This window comes from Meleagris gallopavo, chromosome 1, assembly GCF_905368555.1.
Source record: "Meleagris gallopavo chromosome 1, MGAL_WU_HG_1.1, whole genome shotgun sequence".
Taxonomy (NCBI): Eukaryota; Metazoa; Chordata; class Aves; order Galliformes; family Phasianidae; genus Meleagris; species Meleagris gallopavo.
Genome location: NC_139404.1, coordinates 52,728,822 through 52,744,450, shown reverse-complemented (window position 1 = coordinate 52,744,450; position 15,629 = coordinate 52,728,822). Strand labels below are relative to the sequence as shown.

Below are 15,629 nucleotides of genomic sequence, written 5' to 3'. Positions count from 1 at the left end.
AATAAGATCTGAAAAGAATGATATCTCGTTTGTTATGCACAGCCAGTGAGGATGCATGATATTTTGCTACAGTTACCTGGCAAAAATGCTTTTCTCTTACCTGATCACTTGGTGCCCTACTTACTTGTCTACAGGACTTGTGCTTTCTGCTCTGCAGAGGCTCCTCTGTTACTGAGGCTGTGCTGGTAAGACACTTGAAGGCGTTTGGAATGTTGTTTTCTCTTTGTTGTATTGTCAATGATGATACATTTATTTGATGTTAGTTCAAAGCTAACTGAAGCCACTGAAACTTTTCAGAAACTGAGGGGACTGGATCACCTCGCCATGCAGAGGGAGACCTTGCGGTGAGAATGCGCTGTGTGTTACTTCCATAGGGGGAAAAAAAATCAAGTGAAAGCTCTCTTTTTTTTTCCCATTAAAAAAAAAAAGAAAATATATAATTTGTCCCATGAAAGATAGACCAAGGGCAGTCTCCATTAGTATGCATTAGCATTTCCCATTCAGCACTTTCCTTGAGCATACAGGTCAAAGGAGAATGAATGTGTGCATGACCTACATCCTTCAAAGATAGGGCAAAGTATTATTTTCCTAAGGGCAGCAAGGTCTGTCCTCTGACTGTCCTCTGAGGGACTTTATTTCTCACTTTCACAGAATCGACGACTGCTTTTGTGCATCTCGGAAACTGGATGCAGTTGCCACTGAAGCGAAGTTCAAGCAGGACCTGGGCTTCCGGATGCTCAACTGTGGCCGAACGGATCTGGTTAAACAGGCCATAGCCTTGCTGGGGCCGGATGGGATTAACAGCATGAGTGAACAGGTAACAAGACAGAAATGTAAAGAAGAAATAAAACGTGAGAGTTTTTTTCTGTTTATCAAAGCAAACGAGCCCAAATGTCAACTAAATATAGTCAGGAGCTTAATGCTTTCCCTGCGTTATTTCGCATTGAGTTAAAGCCCCACCAGGTGAACAGCTAAACTAAGTTTGGTCATATCAGGTCATACTGATTATTTAGAATTTAGGTAACTCAGAGTGAAGGTGTGAATATGTCTCCTGGAATCTTCTTAACAGAAATGTGAGTCAGTTGAAGCCAGGAGATCAGAAGAGAGCTTAGTCTTGCTCTGAATACTTAAAGCGGTTTTAATGTGGGACAGAGCTTTGTGAGATGGACATCTTCCAAGAGAAACTGCCCTGGGATTTGCAACACATTTCACATACACCACCCCAGCAGGAGAAGGTTAATCGCTGTCACTCTGAGTTGAGCCCTGTTTGAACTGGTCTTCTATATGTAAAAGCCTCTCTGCAACGTTACCACTCCATTAGTCTTTGTGGCCAATATCCACCTACAGAGGAACCTAGATTTCGCTGGAGTTACTTCTCCGTGAGGCCAGTGGTTGTGTTGAGGGATAAACCTGCCTCTGCAGTTGCCTGCTGGCAGCAGTCTGTTGGACTGTGATGCTGGGGAGGTCATTCCCCATTCCCATGAGGGCAACAATGAACACAAGTATTATGGTTTCCTTTTGAAGGGAATTTTCCTGAATCTTCTGATGCCCCCAGATGAAAGTCACGGTTGGGTTATAAGTTGGTTTAGATCCTCTAAAAGGAAAGCTACTCCAGGAATGTGAGTTATGTTGAATTCGGAGCTTCAGTTTGGGTCAGTATTGTGAATTTGTTTGAGAGAAGCTTTAGAAGAGGGCAGTACTCTCTGCAAAAAACATTGTGTTAGAGAGCCCATTCTAATGTTCAAACATTATTCTTTAAAAAAAACATTATTATTTTAATTTAGTCTGAATCTGGAAACTTTTTGCAGCATATTTCCTCTGTCCTCCAGGCTGAAACCTGGGAACATTCTAACTTGATGAATCAAAGTACTTAATTACATGCTTAACTCTGAACACATGCTTACATCCCATTTGAGTGAAAGTTCTTAAATGCTTCCCCGAAGCAGATATCCCACATCTTGCAGGACAGAGCTGGAAGTTATACAAGGCTGAAAGAAAAAGAGTCATTTTTATTTTGCCAAAACCCTAATGCCCTAGTGTTGATTTTTCATGTTGTTACCGTGTTCCTGTGTGCATAGAATGGTAATGGTGGGCTCATTAAAATCCCATTCCTCCCACATGCAAAGAGAGGGGTTTGAGGGATGCTGAAAGGCTGAGCTGCAGATCAAGCCTGGGGTTAGGCAGGAGGGACAGCAGTGCAAGGGAAGGGGAGTTCGGAAGCAGTGGAAAACCCCGATACCACAGCATGACATTCAGGGCCCCTTTTTGTCAATGGTAAGTCTCCCATCAGTTTCAGTGGGTCCAGAAGACGTGTGGCACTCAGGAGTTGCCATGGGGCTCCTGGCTTTGCAAATGCTGGGTCATGCAGGTTTTCAAAGTCGTGTGCTAAATGCTTGATTTAATCATTGACTGACACCAGTTAGAGAATTTGAAATAATAATTTAAGTCAACTTAATTTTAAGCCACCAACCAGTCACTGTATTTCAAGGCCCAAGCACTTTTTTTTGTAGTTCTGGTGGATCATTTTCTCTGGTACTGTTTATTAACTACCAAAAGAAGTATTTTGCCACTAACTGTAGCTGAAGTTGTTTCAAATTCTCCTTGCAAGTAACTTCAAGTCACCCACACCTGTCCTTGCCTTGAGTGAAGCTGTTTTTTAATTATAGCAGGAGGCCCAAATTTCTCGTTCCCTTTTGCTGTATCTCCAAAAGTGTTCTGCTCCTTGCATTTAAAGGGAACTGTGTCTACCTTGCAGGAACAAACCATAATTTTTATTTTTTCTACAATCCTTCCACATGCAAGTGCCTGCTACCTTCAACGCGGTGTGCACAGGAAGAATGGGTAGTTCAGCAAAAGCAGTGCTATTGAGCTCTGGCCAGGAAGAGCAGTGGCATGGCTCTGTGTCTGGCCATGCTGGGCACCTCTTGTGCCTCTGAAAATAATTTCACTTTGTGGCAGCACTCAGATTAAACAGTGAGCCTGCTGCCATCTGACTGGAATTTTACCAGAGAACCTTGAGGGAGGCTACAAACACACATCAGAGGTAGCCACATGCTGCAGTAAATGTACTGCAAAACAACTGGTGGCTGTTGGTCAACACCACCTACTGTATTTAATAAGCAGCCTTTTCTATTATAATTTATGGTAGATCTAATGATTTTTTCACCGTTTCATCTAGATGCATTACCACAACCATAATAGTACTTCTCTCAAGGGAAATGGTGACCAGGTGCTGCAGGTATTTTAGACTAATACAAATTGTATAGTGCTCGTTCTATAGTGAGGGGTCAGTTAATCTAGTTCTCCTCCAAACAGGGACATGCTTTCCTAGAGACAGCAGCTGTTTAGCATTTCATTTAAAATTAAGTCTTTGTTTACCAAAGAGTGCAATACAAAGCATTTGCATCTCCAGCCCCTTACGGTATCCATATGGAAAAAACTGTGCCCAAATCTACTACAAGAGGAGCTTTGGATGGTTTTAAAGGCTCTCTGTCAGTTAGATTTTAAGAAACAGTGATCACAGAAAACTGAATAAGATTTTCATTCTTAAAAACTATCGGTGGGTGTATGGTTGTTTTGATAAGGACATTTCTCCGTGGGGTCCCACAGAAAAGGCAAAGATGCTGAGTTTTGTACATAAACATGGAGGTGAGGCTTACAGATGCTATTTCAGTGGCTATATTGAGAATGTCAAGGGTAACATGGAAACAGAACAGCCAAAGTGACAATGAAAATGGAGATTTTACAAAATGGTTTGCTTTTGTTAGTCTGAGGGGCATGACTGTAACAGAGGTAATGGATTTCATTAAATACATACTGTTAGTTTTAATGATATATAATTAACTAATTATTTTTAAAAAATCAGAAGAGTTCTGTGTTAAATTTGTCAATTCCTTTGTTTTTTAACTCCAAAAAATGACTAGGGCATGACTCCACTGATGTATGCTTGTGTCAGGGGTGATGAGGCTATGGTGCAGATGCTGCTAGATGCTGGAGCAGATCTGAATGCTGAGGTGAGGACTTTTTGTTGGTTGTATCTTTGTTCTGTTGTTTGTTGACATCTTAAACTACCCCCTCAAACAGTAGCAGAGGGAAAATCCCAAGAAATAAAGATAAAATTATCTTGTCCTGAACAACACCACTTGAAATGAATAGTGAAATCAGACTAGGTTAACATTTGGATTCACTTCTCAGAAAGGGTCAAGTCATCAGACTTACCCCACAGGTAATTTTTAGTTAGTTGTATTTACGTACTGGAAATGAAAATGGGTATTAGCATTAGCACAGAGCTCAGCTCTGATAGTGATGGAAAGAATCCCTGAATCTCAGCTGAGTAAAAATGAAGAGGGTAATAGAAATGTCTGTCTGATAGCCTGGTACAGCTTGTGTGTTTGTATGTCTTGGGATGTTCCGTCTAAGCATCCCCAGCACACAAGTGCAGTGTCCTCTGCTTTGTTTTATGAAATGCTTTGGTCTGAAAACTGTTGGATGAGGAGCTTGAAGCTTCCAGAATATTAACATCTCTTTGATGAATGCACATCAAAAACTTACAATCTGTCCACCAAACAGATTGTGGTCCGACTCAGTGCAATGCAGGTATGTACATTTTTTAAAAATCCATTGTTTGAAAATCCATGAGAGAATTATTTGTTAATGGTTCCAGTCTCAATTTGTGGAGGTCATGAGTAAATTAAGCTGTCTGCTTCACTTATCTGTGTTCCATCTGTTCTGTTTGGATTTGAATGAGCTGATAAATTGTAGGTGCTGCTTTCAGCCAGACATTTTGCACTTCTAAAACATTGAATTTAAAAGCAGAAATAGATGTCACCTGTATGAGACTGATAGCTGTTACTATCTTATTGCTCTTTGGTGTCTTGTGTGAAGTCAGCTGATGATTCCTCATGGAATCCACTCTCACCTCTTCTTTCCCACAATTCAAGTGAGCTGCCCTCGGAGCCAGCAATAACTGAGCATTTGAACCCTGTTTAGCAGTGTAGATAGACAAACCAAAGAATGGATGAGCATGGGCTGATCTCTCCTGCTGCTCTGATCCTACAGCTCAGAGCATTATTTGGTTATCACTAGGAGCAGAAATCCTGGCCCTTCCAATTGGGCCAGTAATCTTCCAGACTTGAACCAAATGCAAATTTAAACAGTTTTTTCTTCCTGAAACTGCTGACATCTGAAAGAACAGCTCCAGTGAGAAATTTGAACCTCCCTGATTCATTTCTGTAGAGTGTTTGCTCTCAAATCAAATGAAAACACTTTGGGACAAGAACTATGAATAATTATGGTGTGCAATTAGAAGATGATTTGTGCACACCACAACCAACTGTGCAAATTGGGCAATTACGGCAAAAAAAGGCAAATCAACCATGAACAAAAATAAATACCCTGTCAGGTGCCTGCATCATTTTTCTTATTTCACTTTGCAAATCAGTTATATATATATATATACATATATATTTCCAAAAGTAGCCTCAAATGCTGGGTGCCTCCATTTTTGATTGCCCATGTTTATCGAAAATGGACTCATCTCCAGATGTGCTGAAAAGCTGCAATCCACTTTGGAATCAGTGGGACCTGTAGATGCACAGCAAATCTCAATTGAGGTTTTCAGAGCTCTGCCAGCCACAGGTCTTTTGCAAACACCGTGTCAACTGAAGAGAATTGCAATCAAAAAGGAGCAAAGGAGTTAAAATGACTTCATTTTTCTCTGCCGCTTGCCACGGGCAACAGTGGGAATTCATGCTGGAGGAGGAGATGCTGGACACTTATCTTCCTCTGCCGCTCTTGCTCCCCAGCCTAAATCTCTCAATTTGTTTGATCTGTTTGATCCTTTTCCTCCTGAGCAAACCCAGACCTGAAGAATCCCTGCACCTTTGCTCAGACACCAGCAGGCTTCTCCACTTCCACCAGGGCTTGCAATGTGCTGGTCTCTACTGGACTGTAAAAGAGAGAAGGGCACTTCAACCCCCTCTCTTTGGCAAATCTGAGTGATGCAGCCAGGCTCTGGTGCAGGTCCACTCTAATTGTGGGATCTGTACAGACTCTTCAGATTTTGTCCTCATCCCTTGTTCTCAGGATCGAGGGCTTAGTTAGATGCTTCTAACAAAATGCTGCATGTGGTGCTTGGAAATGTGATCTGCTCATGCAACTAAGCATTTAATAACTAGCCTTGCTCCTCTACATGGATAAAAGTATGTGCATGTCAGACAAGTTAGTAAAAGCATAGTTGGCTGATAAGACGGAGAGGTGATGCATCTTTTATTCTTGATTTTAGTCCTCATTCTAAGATGAATAACAAGATTTTGAATTTTAGTATCACACTCCATCTGAGTGTGCAAGCTCAGATTGCAAATGTTCATTAGATATTTCTATCTCTGCGAACCTCATCAATATTAATATCCCCATCTTTAAGACAGGGAAACTGAAGCAGAGAGTGGTTATTCATCTTTCCCAATGTCTACATTAGAGGAAGCAGGAACAAAACCATAGAAAATGGAAGAAGCAATGTAAAAAAAATACCGTTTTTTCTGAGAATATAGATTGCATCTCTTTTAACTGAAGCCACCCTGCTCTGTTCTAACTCAATTCAGACAGGAGAAAGCAATAAAAAAGACTTTCCTTAAAATATCTGTGAAATGTCACTCTGCCCCATCAGTTCTCAGCTGTCATTTTCTCTCCGGTGGAAGAGGAAGAGCCTGGAAACACTGCTGGAAAACTCCAGGGCAGGGACTGTGATTTGTCTTCCTTGATGTCAACAACAAAAGTCATACCAGTTTATGTGGAGAGAATTCCTTTGGGCCTGAAGCAATTCCAAGAGCTGGGGCTGTCGATACACAGTCTGCAGAAGTCATTGGGAGTGGTCCTTTGCCATAAGCGTTCTGATCCGTCCCTGCTCCCCCAGCGTGCGCTGCTGTAAACAACTGTGGATGTTTTGACCTTGTGCAAAAGTTTTGGCCAGTGGTTTAGATGGAGCTACAGTAGTTGGTAAAAAGACTTCATTTGGTATAACTCTATTCAAGCTGTCAAATCAGCATGAACAGTTTTAGTATTAAGAAATTTTTTTGCTGGAAAAAAATGAAACCAATCATTTTCTAAAGCACCTTTCCCAGGTTTTCTATTTCACTTACTCCCTCACGTGCCTGGCTTTCAGGCAGGTTGATTTTATTATACTTTAAAAAAAATAACTTTAATTTGTTTGTAGGTTGTCAGTACTGCTCATAAATACCCATCCGTCCACCCTGAGACCCGCCATTGGACAGCTCTGACATTTGCTGTGTTGCATGGACATATTCCTGTAGTTCAGGTATTATTGTATTTCCCTACCTGCATCTCATTCTTTTGTTTCTCCTCTTTAGTTCCAATTACACCCATCTCAAACCAGTATCCTCTTGTCATACTCATATTGGTTACTTCTGCTTCTTCTAGAGTGTACTGATATATAATAGACCTATTATATAACAAATATGGTGTTCAAACCTTAACCAATATGAGGTTTAAATAGGACAATTTTAAAACAAACTTGCACCAAAGAAAGTCTGACAACTCCTTGTGCTCCTTCCTGACCACTTGTTTTGTGTGTTTGTTTATCCATTCATTACACTTTCTTACACTATAATACTCTAACAAATACCAGACGGCTGCCTTGGTGGGGAGAGGCAGACAGCCACAGCCATCGCTCTGTCCCAAAGGGGGAGAAGCTCTCAGTCTCCTTACCCAAGCAAGGCGTTGCGTGGGATATGCTGGTTCTCTGCTTTGGCATCTCAAAAGTCAAGAAGGTTTATTCTTCAAAACAGCTGTGTCTGTGGCACATGTAATGAAGCTCTGTTAAGACTTCGAAAGCCTAAAGACATAAATGGCCAAGAGGGGCTAGAGGGCAGGCTCCATCCTGCTCTCCTTGGCCACTTTTGTTTTCAGCGTTGTCACTATTCATGTGGATGTGTACCCGATGGAAACCACAGCTTTTGGATTCATTGCTGCGATTTGTTCTTAATGATTGCCTTTCTTTGGCCATGTCTTTATAAAAAAGATGGAGGCAATTGAAATCTGTTCCATTTTAAGTTGGTCCTGGGCTTCTAGAAGACCATAAAGGAAGGATGCTTGTTGGGCTGATATTCAGTATTTCCATCTTCAGTGCATTACTTCCTAACACCGACCTTACTCGCATTTCCCATTCAAAAACACTGGGTTACACTTTTTTGGCTCTGAGCTTGGACACTAGTGCTCCTGGTGTCCGGCAATGTAAAATGAGCGAAAAAAGGAATCAATTTGCCTCTGTAAAATAATGGGCAGAACTTGCATGTCACTTGTCTCCATTGTATCTGGTTTGCAGATAATGAGAAGCATTAGACTCTCATTCGTCACTGTTCATGAACTCTTGAACACTGTGGCATCCTCAGTTGCTCTAAATGGTGAATTTTCTTTCTAGTTGTTGTTGGATGCTGGAGCAAAAGTAGAAGGTTCCTTGGAGCATGGAGAGGAAAACTACTCCGAAACTCCTTTACAGTTAGCAGCAGCTGCTGGTAAGGACTTTCTCCTCCCTCTGTTATAAATTCTTCAGTTGAGATCTGTGATTTAGATGAGCAAGGAGTGGTTTTAAAACAAGTAAAAGTGCCTCTCTTGAATTGCAGGAAATTTCGAACTGGTCAGTTTGCTGTTGGAGCGAGGAGCTGACCCTATGATAGGAACAATGTACAGGAATGGCATTTCCATGACTCCACAAGGTGACATGAACTCTTTCAGTCAGGCTGCTGCACATGGACACAGGTAGAGTGGGAACAAGTCTAGTGGCATCCCTCTCGTGGTTGTTTTTTTCCTGGGAGTCTGGTTTGAGCAGATGAGTGAAAGTTCTGCATGAACAATCAAACAAGCCACCAACTGAGCAGAGATGTAAGCTTTCTGCTAGCATGTGAATTTAATCAGTTGGTGGTACAACCTGCTCTTTTATATCTGATTGAAAAAAGAGGAAGGATACTCCTTGTGGTGTGTTGCAATGTGATGTTTGTTAAATGGTAGCTGATGTGATGGTGGGAAGGAATGCCAAAGACATTCCTTCTGAATTTCTTGACTTTCTGAGGTTTGGGGTGAATTGTGACTGTACTGGTGCAGCCTTCACTGTCGTTGAACAGAGTTTCTGCATCTGTGTTTACTGTAAAGTCCTGTGTGCTTTAATGTTGTACGTATGCTGCCATTTTTTTGAAGAAAGTAATGAAATGAGCACCTGGCATGCATGATCTTGCAATGTTCAGGAGTTTACTGCAGTGTAATGGATTAGTATTATGATCTTCACGTTCCTGCTTTTCTGATTGTAGCCATCCAGAGGAACATAGATACAGGTTAGAGACAGTACCTACCCTCTGTTTGCTTAGAGAAGAGCTGCCAGTGTAACAACATGCTCATGGCATGTCAGGGTGGGTTCAAACAACACTGCCCATCTGGAGCCTGCGAGGGATCTCTGGAAGGACAGGCAGGACAATCTGTTGCTGGATTCTTACATTTACTGCCCAGGCCTTAGTGTCAGCTGGTCTGAGTGGGAACCACGTGCCTGAAGAGAACTTGAGGCTCTCCAAGGCTTGGCTGCTGCCTGTTCACGTCACAGACCCACAACTTACTTTTGAGAACTGGCTCTTGCACTCCAACTTCTACACTACCCACACTGGCTCCCTTCTCTTTCCCTCTCTCCCCAAACCAGCATTTGTTTGGTATACCCCATGGCCTGCTGCCACCCCATGCCAGGTTCTGAGCAGGTGTGGGGAGAATGTTGGAGTACGATGGAGGTGGAATGGTGGCCATCCTGACTTCTTTTATAGTCATGGAAACCAAGAGCAACTCCTTTGAGATTGATGAGTTTATGCTGGTATGAACCTGAAGGTACCAAGTGTTTGGCTGAATTTGGGCTTTGATGTGTAATGGCCCGGATTCGATTGCCCAGCCAGAGCAGTCCCTGATGTGCTTGAACCTGCCCTGACTGGCCTTGTTGAATGTCTAGTTGCTCTAGCTTTCCCAAACTGCTTTGAGTGTTAATCGAGTAGTGGTGCTTTCGGTAGCTCCAGACAGCTCCCTTCTCAAGGCCTCCTTGGTGAAAGTCTTGAGAGCTTGTCCAAAGGCAGTTCAATCTTAACCTGATGGTGGGGCAGGTGCCAGAAGTCATGAAATGCGTGAGAGTCACGTTTAGCTCATAGATTTGTGTTCCCACAGAGTTCCTGCCATTTGTTTGACATCTGTACAGTTGCTGTCATTACAGCAGCATCTTGCAGTCGTAGTCTGGTGGGTTAACAGGTGGGCTATCAGGAGTGGCGCTTGCTCTAGGACTGCTGTAAACTATTCAATTAATTGGAGTAATTTCTGACCTGCCTGCTGGATAGGTGTCCTGCACCAAGTATCATCACCACTAACTATTCTCCTGCTCTCTCTTTCCCTGCCTCCCTCTCTGTGTCATGCTGTAATTGCCAGGAATGTCTTCCGTAAGCTACTTGCTCAGCCAGAGAAGGAGAAGAGTGATATCCTGTCGCTGGAGGAGATACTGGCTGAGGGGACAGACTTACCTGACTCTGCAGCAGCTCCGCTCTGTGCCAGCCGCAACAGCAAGGCCAAACTGAAAGCCCTGAAGGAGGCCATGTACCACAGTGCTGAGCATGGATATGTGGATGTGACCATTGACATACGGAGTATAGGTCAGTGCAGGTGCCCTTGCTTCTCTGCCTCATCAGAGATACCACTTTAAGAAATGTCTTTCATGTGCTGTTGCTTAAACTGACCGCAGCTGCGCCTCCTGAACTTCTGTGGAGGTGGTAATTGCAGGGGGTTTCCCAGCAGGTTTGTGGGTGAGGATAGGGAAGGTAAGTTCAAGCCAGCCCAGGGTTAAAGCCAAGGCTCTCGGAGCTTCTCTGAAGCCAGTTAAGATTGCTGCTGGCTAAGCAACTGCAAAATAGGGCAACTGCTTTTTATGTCAAATCATGTGTGCTTAACACACTCTAAGAGCAGTCCCTTATTTTCCATCCTTCATCTGGAATGTGATAGGGGATCCTGCAGGTTCCGGGGCCATTTTAGCTCCACAGCATATCCTGCTCTGCAGGACAGCATAGTTTTTACCAGCAGCCATCTTCACTCCTGCTTGGCAGAGCGTTAGCTAAGTCTCTAGGGCAGTGTTTGTCTGCTGCTTCCAACAGCTTCTCTTTTGCACTCTGCCATAGTGCAGTCCACAAATTAAACATCTTTCTTTTCCAAGGTTTATGAGCTTTTGAGGGAAAGAGCAGTGGATGGCTTCTCCGTGTGCTAACTGTGCTAGCACGGGGCTTAAGCATTGTAGCAGCCTGTTTGGAGTCTGCTTCTTCTCATCACAAGAGTGGTCAGAAACAGAGGAGGAAATAAATCTGGACTGCGTGTCCATTATTCTGTGCTCAATCTCCATTAATCTTTCCCCAGAGAGAGGGCAGCATGCCTGGTGTGCCTCCGTGCAGTGCAGCACTCTAGCCCTGGGGACTTCTTGCATTGGTCAGGGTGTGCATTCTTGGTTTGCCAGGTGCACTGGGCAGGCAAAGCTCTAGGTGCTGAGCGAGAGGAGAGAACCAGAGCTGCTCTCAAAGTGCTGGGCATTTGCTGAAATGGAAGGAAAGTACTGCTGTTGCCAAACGCCGGGCTTGTGTTTCCTCCCACTCTGTTCTGCAAGAACAGAAACTAGGTCACATCCAGCCTAATGTTTGGAGTACTATATTAACTTTGTGTGTTTTCTCATTCAGTGCAGGGAAACATTTCCCTTTAAGTTCCTAGAGAGTGGTTCTGCCATGACAAACAGCTACTTGAAAAGGCTAATCTCCTTAATTCACCCAGTGCTGTTTAGGGGAAATAGTAATGATCAGTAGAGGACATGGGATAGGGCTTACAGAAGATTGTAATCTGAAGACCACAAGTTTGAATACAGGTAGGTAGTGACCAAAGTCTTTTCTTTCCAGTGAGTGGCTCTCCAGGGCCACATTCGAAGAAATGAGCTCGTGTAAATCTAGTTTCCAAAAGGTTTTTGCATCGCAGAGCACCACAACAATTACCTCAAATTGGCAGTCTCAGCAGAGAAGCTGAGGGCTAGATGAGCAAAGAGACCACAATCTTCTCTCAGCACTTGGAGGAGAGCCTCTGTGTATTAGGTCTGGGATGTCTTGATAACCACCCGCCTTCTCAGCTGTGGTAAATAGGAATTTTATTTCTAGGGTTATTTGGCAGTTTTTGCTTAAAATCTGAAGATTAATACAAGTGAAGATAGAAATAGTAGAAGGGCACATCTTTCTCTGGAGCTGAGAGTGAGCTCTGTCCTCTGTCTATAGGTGTTCCCTGGACACTGCACACATGGCTGGAGTCCTTGCGAACATCCTTCCAGCAGCACAGACGACCCCTCATCCAGTGCTTACTAAAGGAATTCAAGTCCATTCAAGAGGAAGAGTACACAGAAGAGCTCATCACACAGGGGTTGCCTCTGATGTTTGAGATACTAAAAGCCAGCAAGGTAGGATAAATTATGTATTCTAAAAAAATCAGCCTCGTTCTGATCCTGTACAACAGAAACTGCAAGAATGTTTTTGCACTGTGATCCCAAAGCTTGTTTAGAGCTCTATAAGATTATTACTTTTGTACTGTGTATCCATTCATCTTTACTGTGGAATCATGGGTTAAAAACACGCAAGCTAATTACATCTCCCACTACAACAGCTTAATACTGATGCTAACAATGAACTGAGGAGACAACAGGAGCTAATGCATAGTGGTGAAATTAAAATCACAAGGGTCACTGCAGCACAAGAGATGCTGATAACCAAACCAACCCAGAGACTAACTTTACCCAGCTTGTTTTACAGCACCATGCAACAAAGCTAATGCTCACGTTTGCTTTGGATTTATTTAACCTCTCACATGATTTTCTGTTCCCTTCATGTGGGATTGTGACTTCTAAACTTGTGAGGAGATGGGTTTCTATAAGAACACATGCAGAATGATTTTTTAAAATCCTGTGTGTGTTTCTACTTGCAGCCTCCCCAGTTTTGTTCTTTCAGTTGACATTGTCTTAGCCAGATACATCAAACTAATAAAACCTTTTGAGGGAGGAAGGTACCACTAGGTACGTGAGTAAAACAGCAAAGAAGAGATGATCAGTGAACAGGAAGGAGAGTGAAAGTTGTTTTTTTTTCTTACTGTTAGTGTACATGTTGGTACAGTTTCCTATTTGTTAAAATGGGAAGTAACATTTCTCACCCAAGTCCACATGCAAGAGCAAGGAGCGAGTATTTTTAGCATCTACAGCAATAACCTAAATAATGTGAAAAGAAGAGAGCTCTGGTACAGACTCTTGATACTAAAGGATTCCAGGTACAGTATAGTTAGTGAGAGCCTACATGGATTTATTGTATACTGATGCAAATGTAGGCTTGGAATACAGTCCTGAGCAAGTGCTGAACATTTATCCCACCAATTGTTCTGATTTCTGCTCCCATGAATTTTTCCTTTGGGGATAGTTTGAGGTTGGTTTGTACTGCATGGGCATTTATGGAGAATAAATTTGAATCGGATTTGTGGTCTGAACTGCCGTGGGTTAATACACATTCATCCAGTAACTAACAGCAAGGTGCTGTTTGTTTTGAAAGCTGATACAAAACTAATCGTATTGGAAAACTTAATGGAGATTAAGTTTAGGCCCTATAATCTAGGATGAGGGATGGCTTTAGCTGCAGTTCTCCTGGGTGGCTGAAGCCAAAGCCAATTGGTTTATAGATGATTGTCATTAGAATAAGTTATTTACATAGGATCATACCTTTTGGAGATGTTAGACTGGGTCATCTGGAGTGTCCTTTAGGAGACATGGCAGCAAATGAGACTGCTGCCTTCTGTTTTGGGTTCACTTAAAAGCTAACATGAGGAGGAGTAAAGCAACTGATATATCACACACACAGAAAAAGTATGATAAAAAAATATTGGTGATCTTTGTTTCTGCCTCTGGGCCTAAAGGAGCTGCCCATCTTCACTCTTCATGAGCATGCATATTCACAACCACATGCGCTTACAGTGCTTCACATTCTTAGAAAAATAATGAATCATTCGGGGATGCTGTAGGGGTTTACAGATTGTCTGCAAATGGCTTGAATTCTTGCCACAGTCTTGCCCAAACGGTCTCCCACAAAGCTCTCAGAGACAGAAATGAGGACAGACTCTGAGCAGCTCTTTGGAAGGAATCAAAATAAATTCATTTGCAGGAGAAGGAGACAATAAAAGTTCTCCCTGGTCATTCCACATAAGTCAGACAAGGAAGGATGCGATTTAAAGGATCCGTTCCTCTAGGAATGCTGAGAGCAGATACTGTTCTTTGTATATACTCACAGAATGGAAATCTTGAAGAGGTACAGAAGGGCTGTAGCTGTGGTTCATGGCCCTCTCTTTCTGCAGTGAATTATAAAGTTTTGCATTTTGTGGAATTGTCAGGAGAGGATTTTGATTTGTCCACCTGGGCATTCTTTTTCCTGTGGGCTGGGAACTTTGAGATTACAACTCTTGCTAGACATCACAGTCTGTCCCAACACATTTCCTTAATGAGTTTTTCAAGGCAAAAAGTATATAATAGGCAACTAGAAAGCACAAAGCCACCTAGCGCTCCTCGGCTGATGTAAAACAAGATGTCCCATTTGCTACATATTGTGATGCTCAGTATATTTTAATTGCATGGCAACTCGTACCTAATTGAAATGGCATTTCGCAGTCCTATAAGTAGTCCCAACTATCCTGCAGTCTCAGAACAATTTACAAATATTAATGAGTTGAGATATGGAAGAAGATCTTAGCCTCCCTTTCTGAATAAGGAAATAAAAGTAATTAAACAGGCAGATTTTCAATGCCTTACAGAGTTGCAATCTCAGCTTCAGAAGCTGTGACAACCTGGCTAAGCCAGACATCAGTTTATAATTTGAGTAATTGGCTTGAGAGACTCTCCAGAAATTGCATGGAAACATAAATCAGATCTCTGAATAGGAAATGGGTCTTCTACCCCAGCTTCTACTTGCACTGTAGGACAGAATGTTCTTACTGGTTCACAGGACATGCAGAAAGGGCAGATGTTGTAAAAATGAAAAGACTAAAGAAAAGGTACTATTTACAAGGACATGACCAGATAAAAGGAATGCCTTTTGTCTTACAGATTTTTTTTTTAAATACCCACACCTAGAGCGTCTCAGGGTCCAAATGTGAAAGCTTGGATGGGATCACTGCCACCACCACTGATGTGAGTGTCCTGGAGCCCGATAGGTTGGCATTTATATGACAGGACACCGATGATGGAAAAGAAAATAAAAATAATACTTTCTGAAGTTCTGATCCTGGAACACGGAGCGGTAACAAGAATTAGCAAATCAGGCAAAACTGCCTGAGCTGTAGTTTGTAGAGTTGCCTCTCCTAAAGCTGCGAAATAGGAGGGGAAGAACAGTTAATAAATTGCATTTTGGTCAATCTCCGCTGCACTGAAGCCCTGGGGAAAGACTTCCAAAGGCACAAATGAGGATTTGGTACCCAGCCTCCTGGTGGCTGCCAGTAGGACTGAGCACTTTCATTTCCTTTCGTGCCTTTAAATGTTTTTATCAGCTGCTCTGCTCAGA

At 42.6% G+C, this 15,629-nt stretch overlaps 1 protein-coding gene across 3 annotated transcripts in view; it reads left to right on the top strand.

Moving 5' to 3' along the window:
• Positions 1-15,629, top strand: part of ABTB3 (ankyrin repeat and BTB domain containing 3) — a 167,841-nt gene that overhangs the window by 132,578 nt on the left and 19,634 nt on the right. For 2 of the 3 annotated variants that reach the window (XM_085227582.1, XM_085227591.1), the window contains exons 5-11: positions 652-817; positions 3,924-4,013; positions 7,211-7,312; positions 8,435-8,528; positions 8,637-8,772; positions 10,459-10,679; positions 12,324-12,502. In XM_085227582.1, the coding sequence (XP_085083708.1) occupies positions 652-817; positions 3,924-4,013; positions 7,211-7,312; positions 8,435-8,528; positions 8,637-8,772; positions 10,459-10,679; positions 12,324-12,502 (988 nt within the window). The remainder of the gene's footprint in view (positions 1-651; positions 818-3,923; positions 4,014-7,210; positions 7,313-8,434; positions 8,529-8,636; positions 8,773-10,458; positions 10,680-12,323; positions 12,503-15,629) is intronic. The other variant, XM_085227593.1, reaches the window with a different exon arrangement.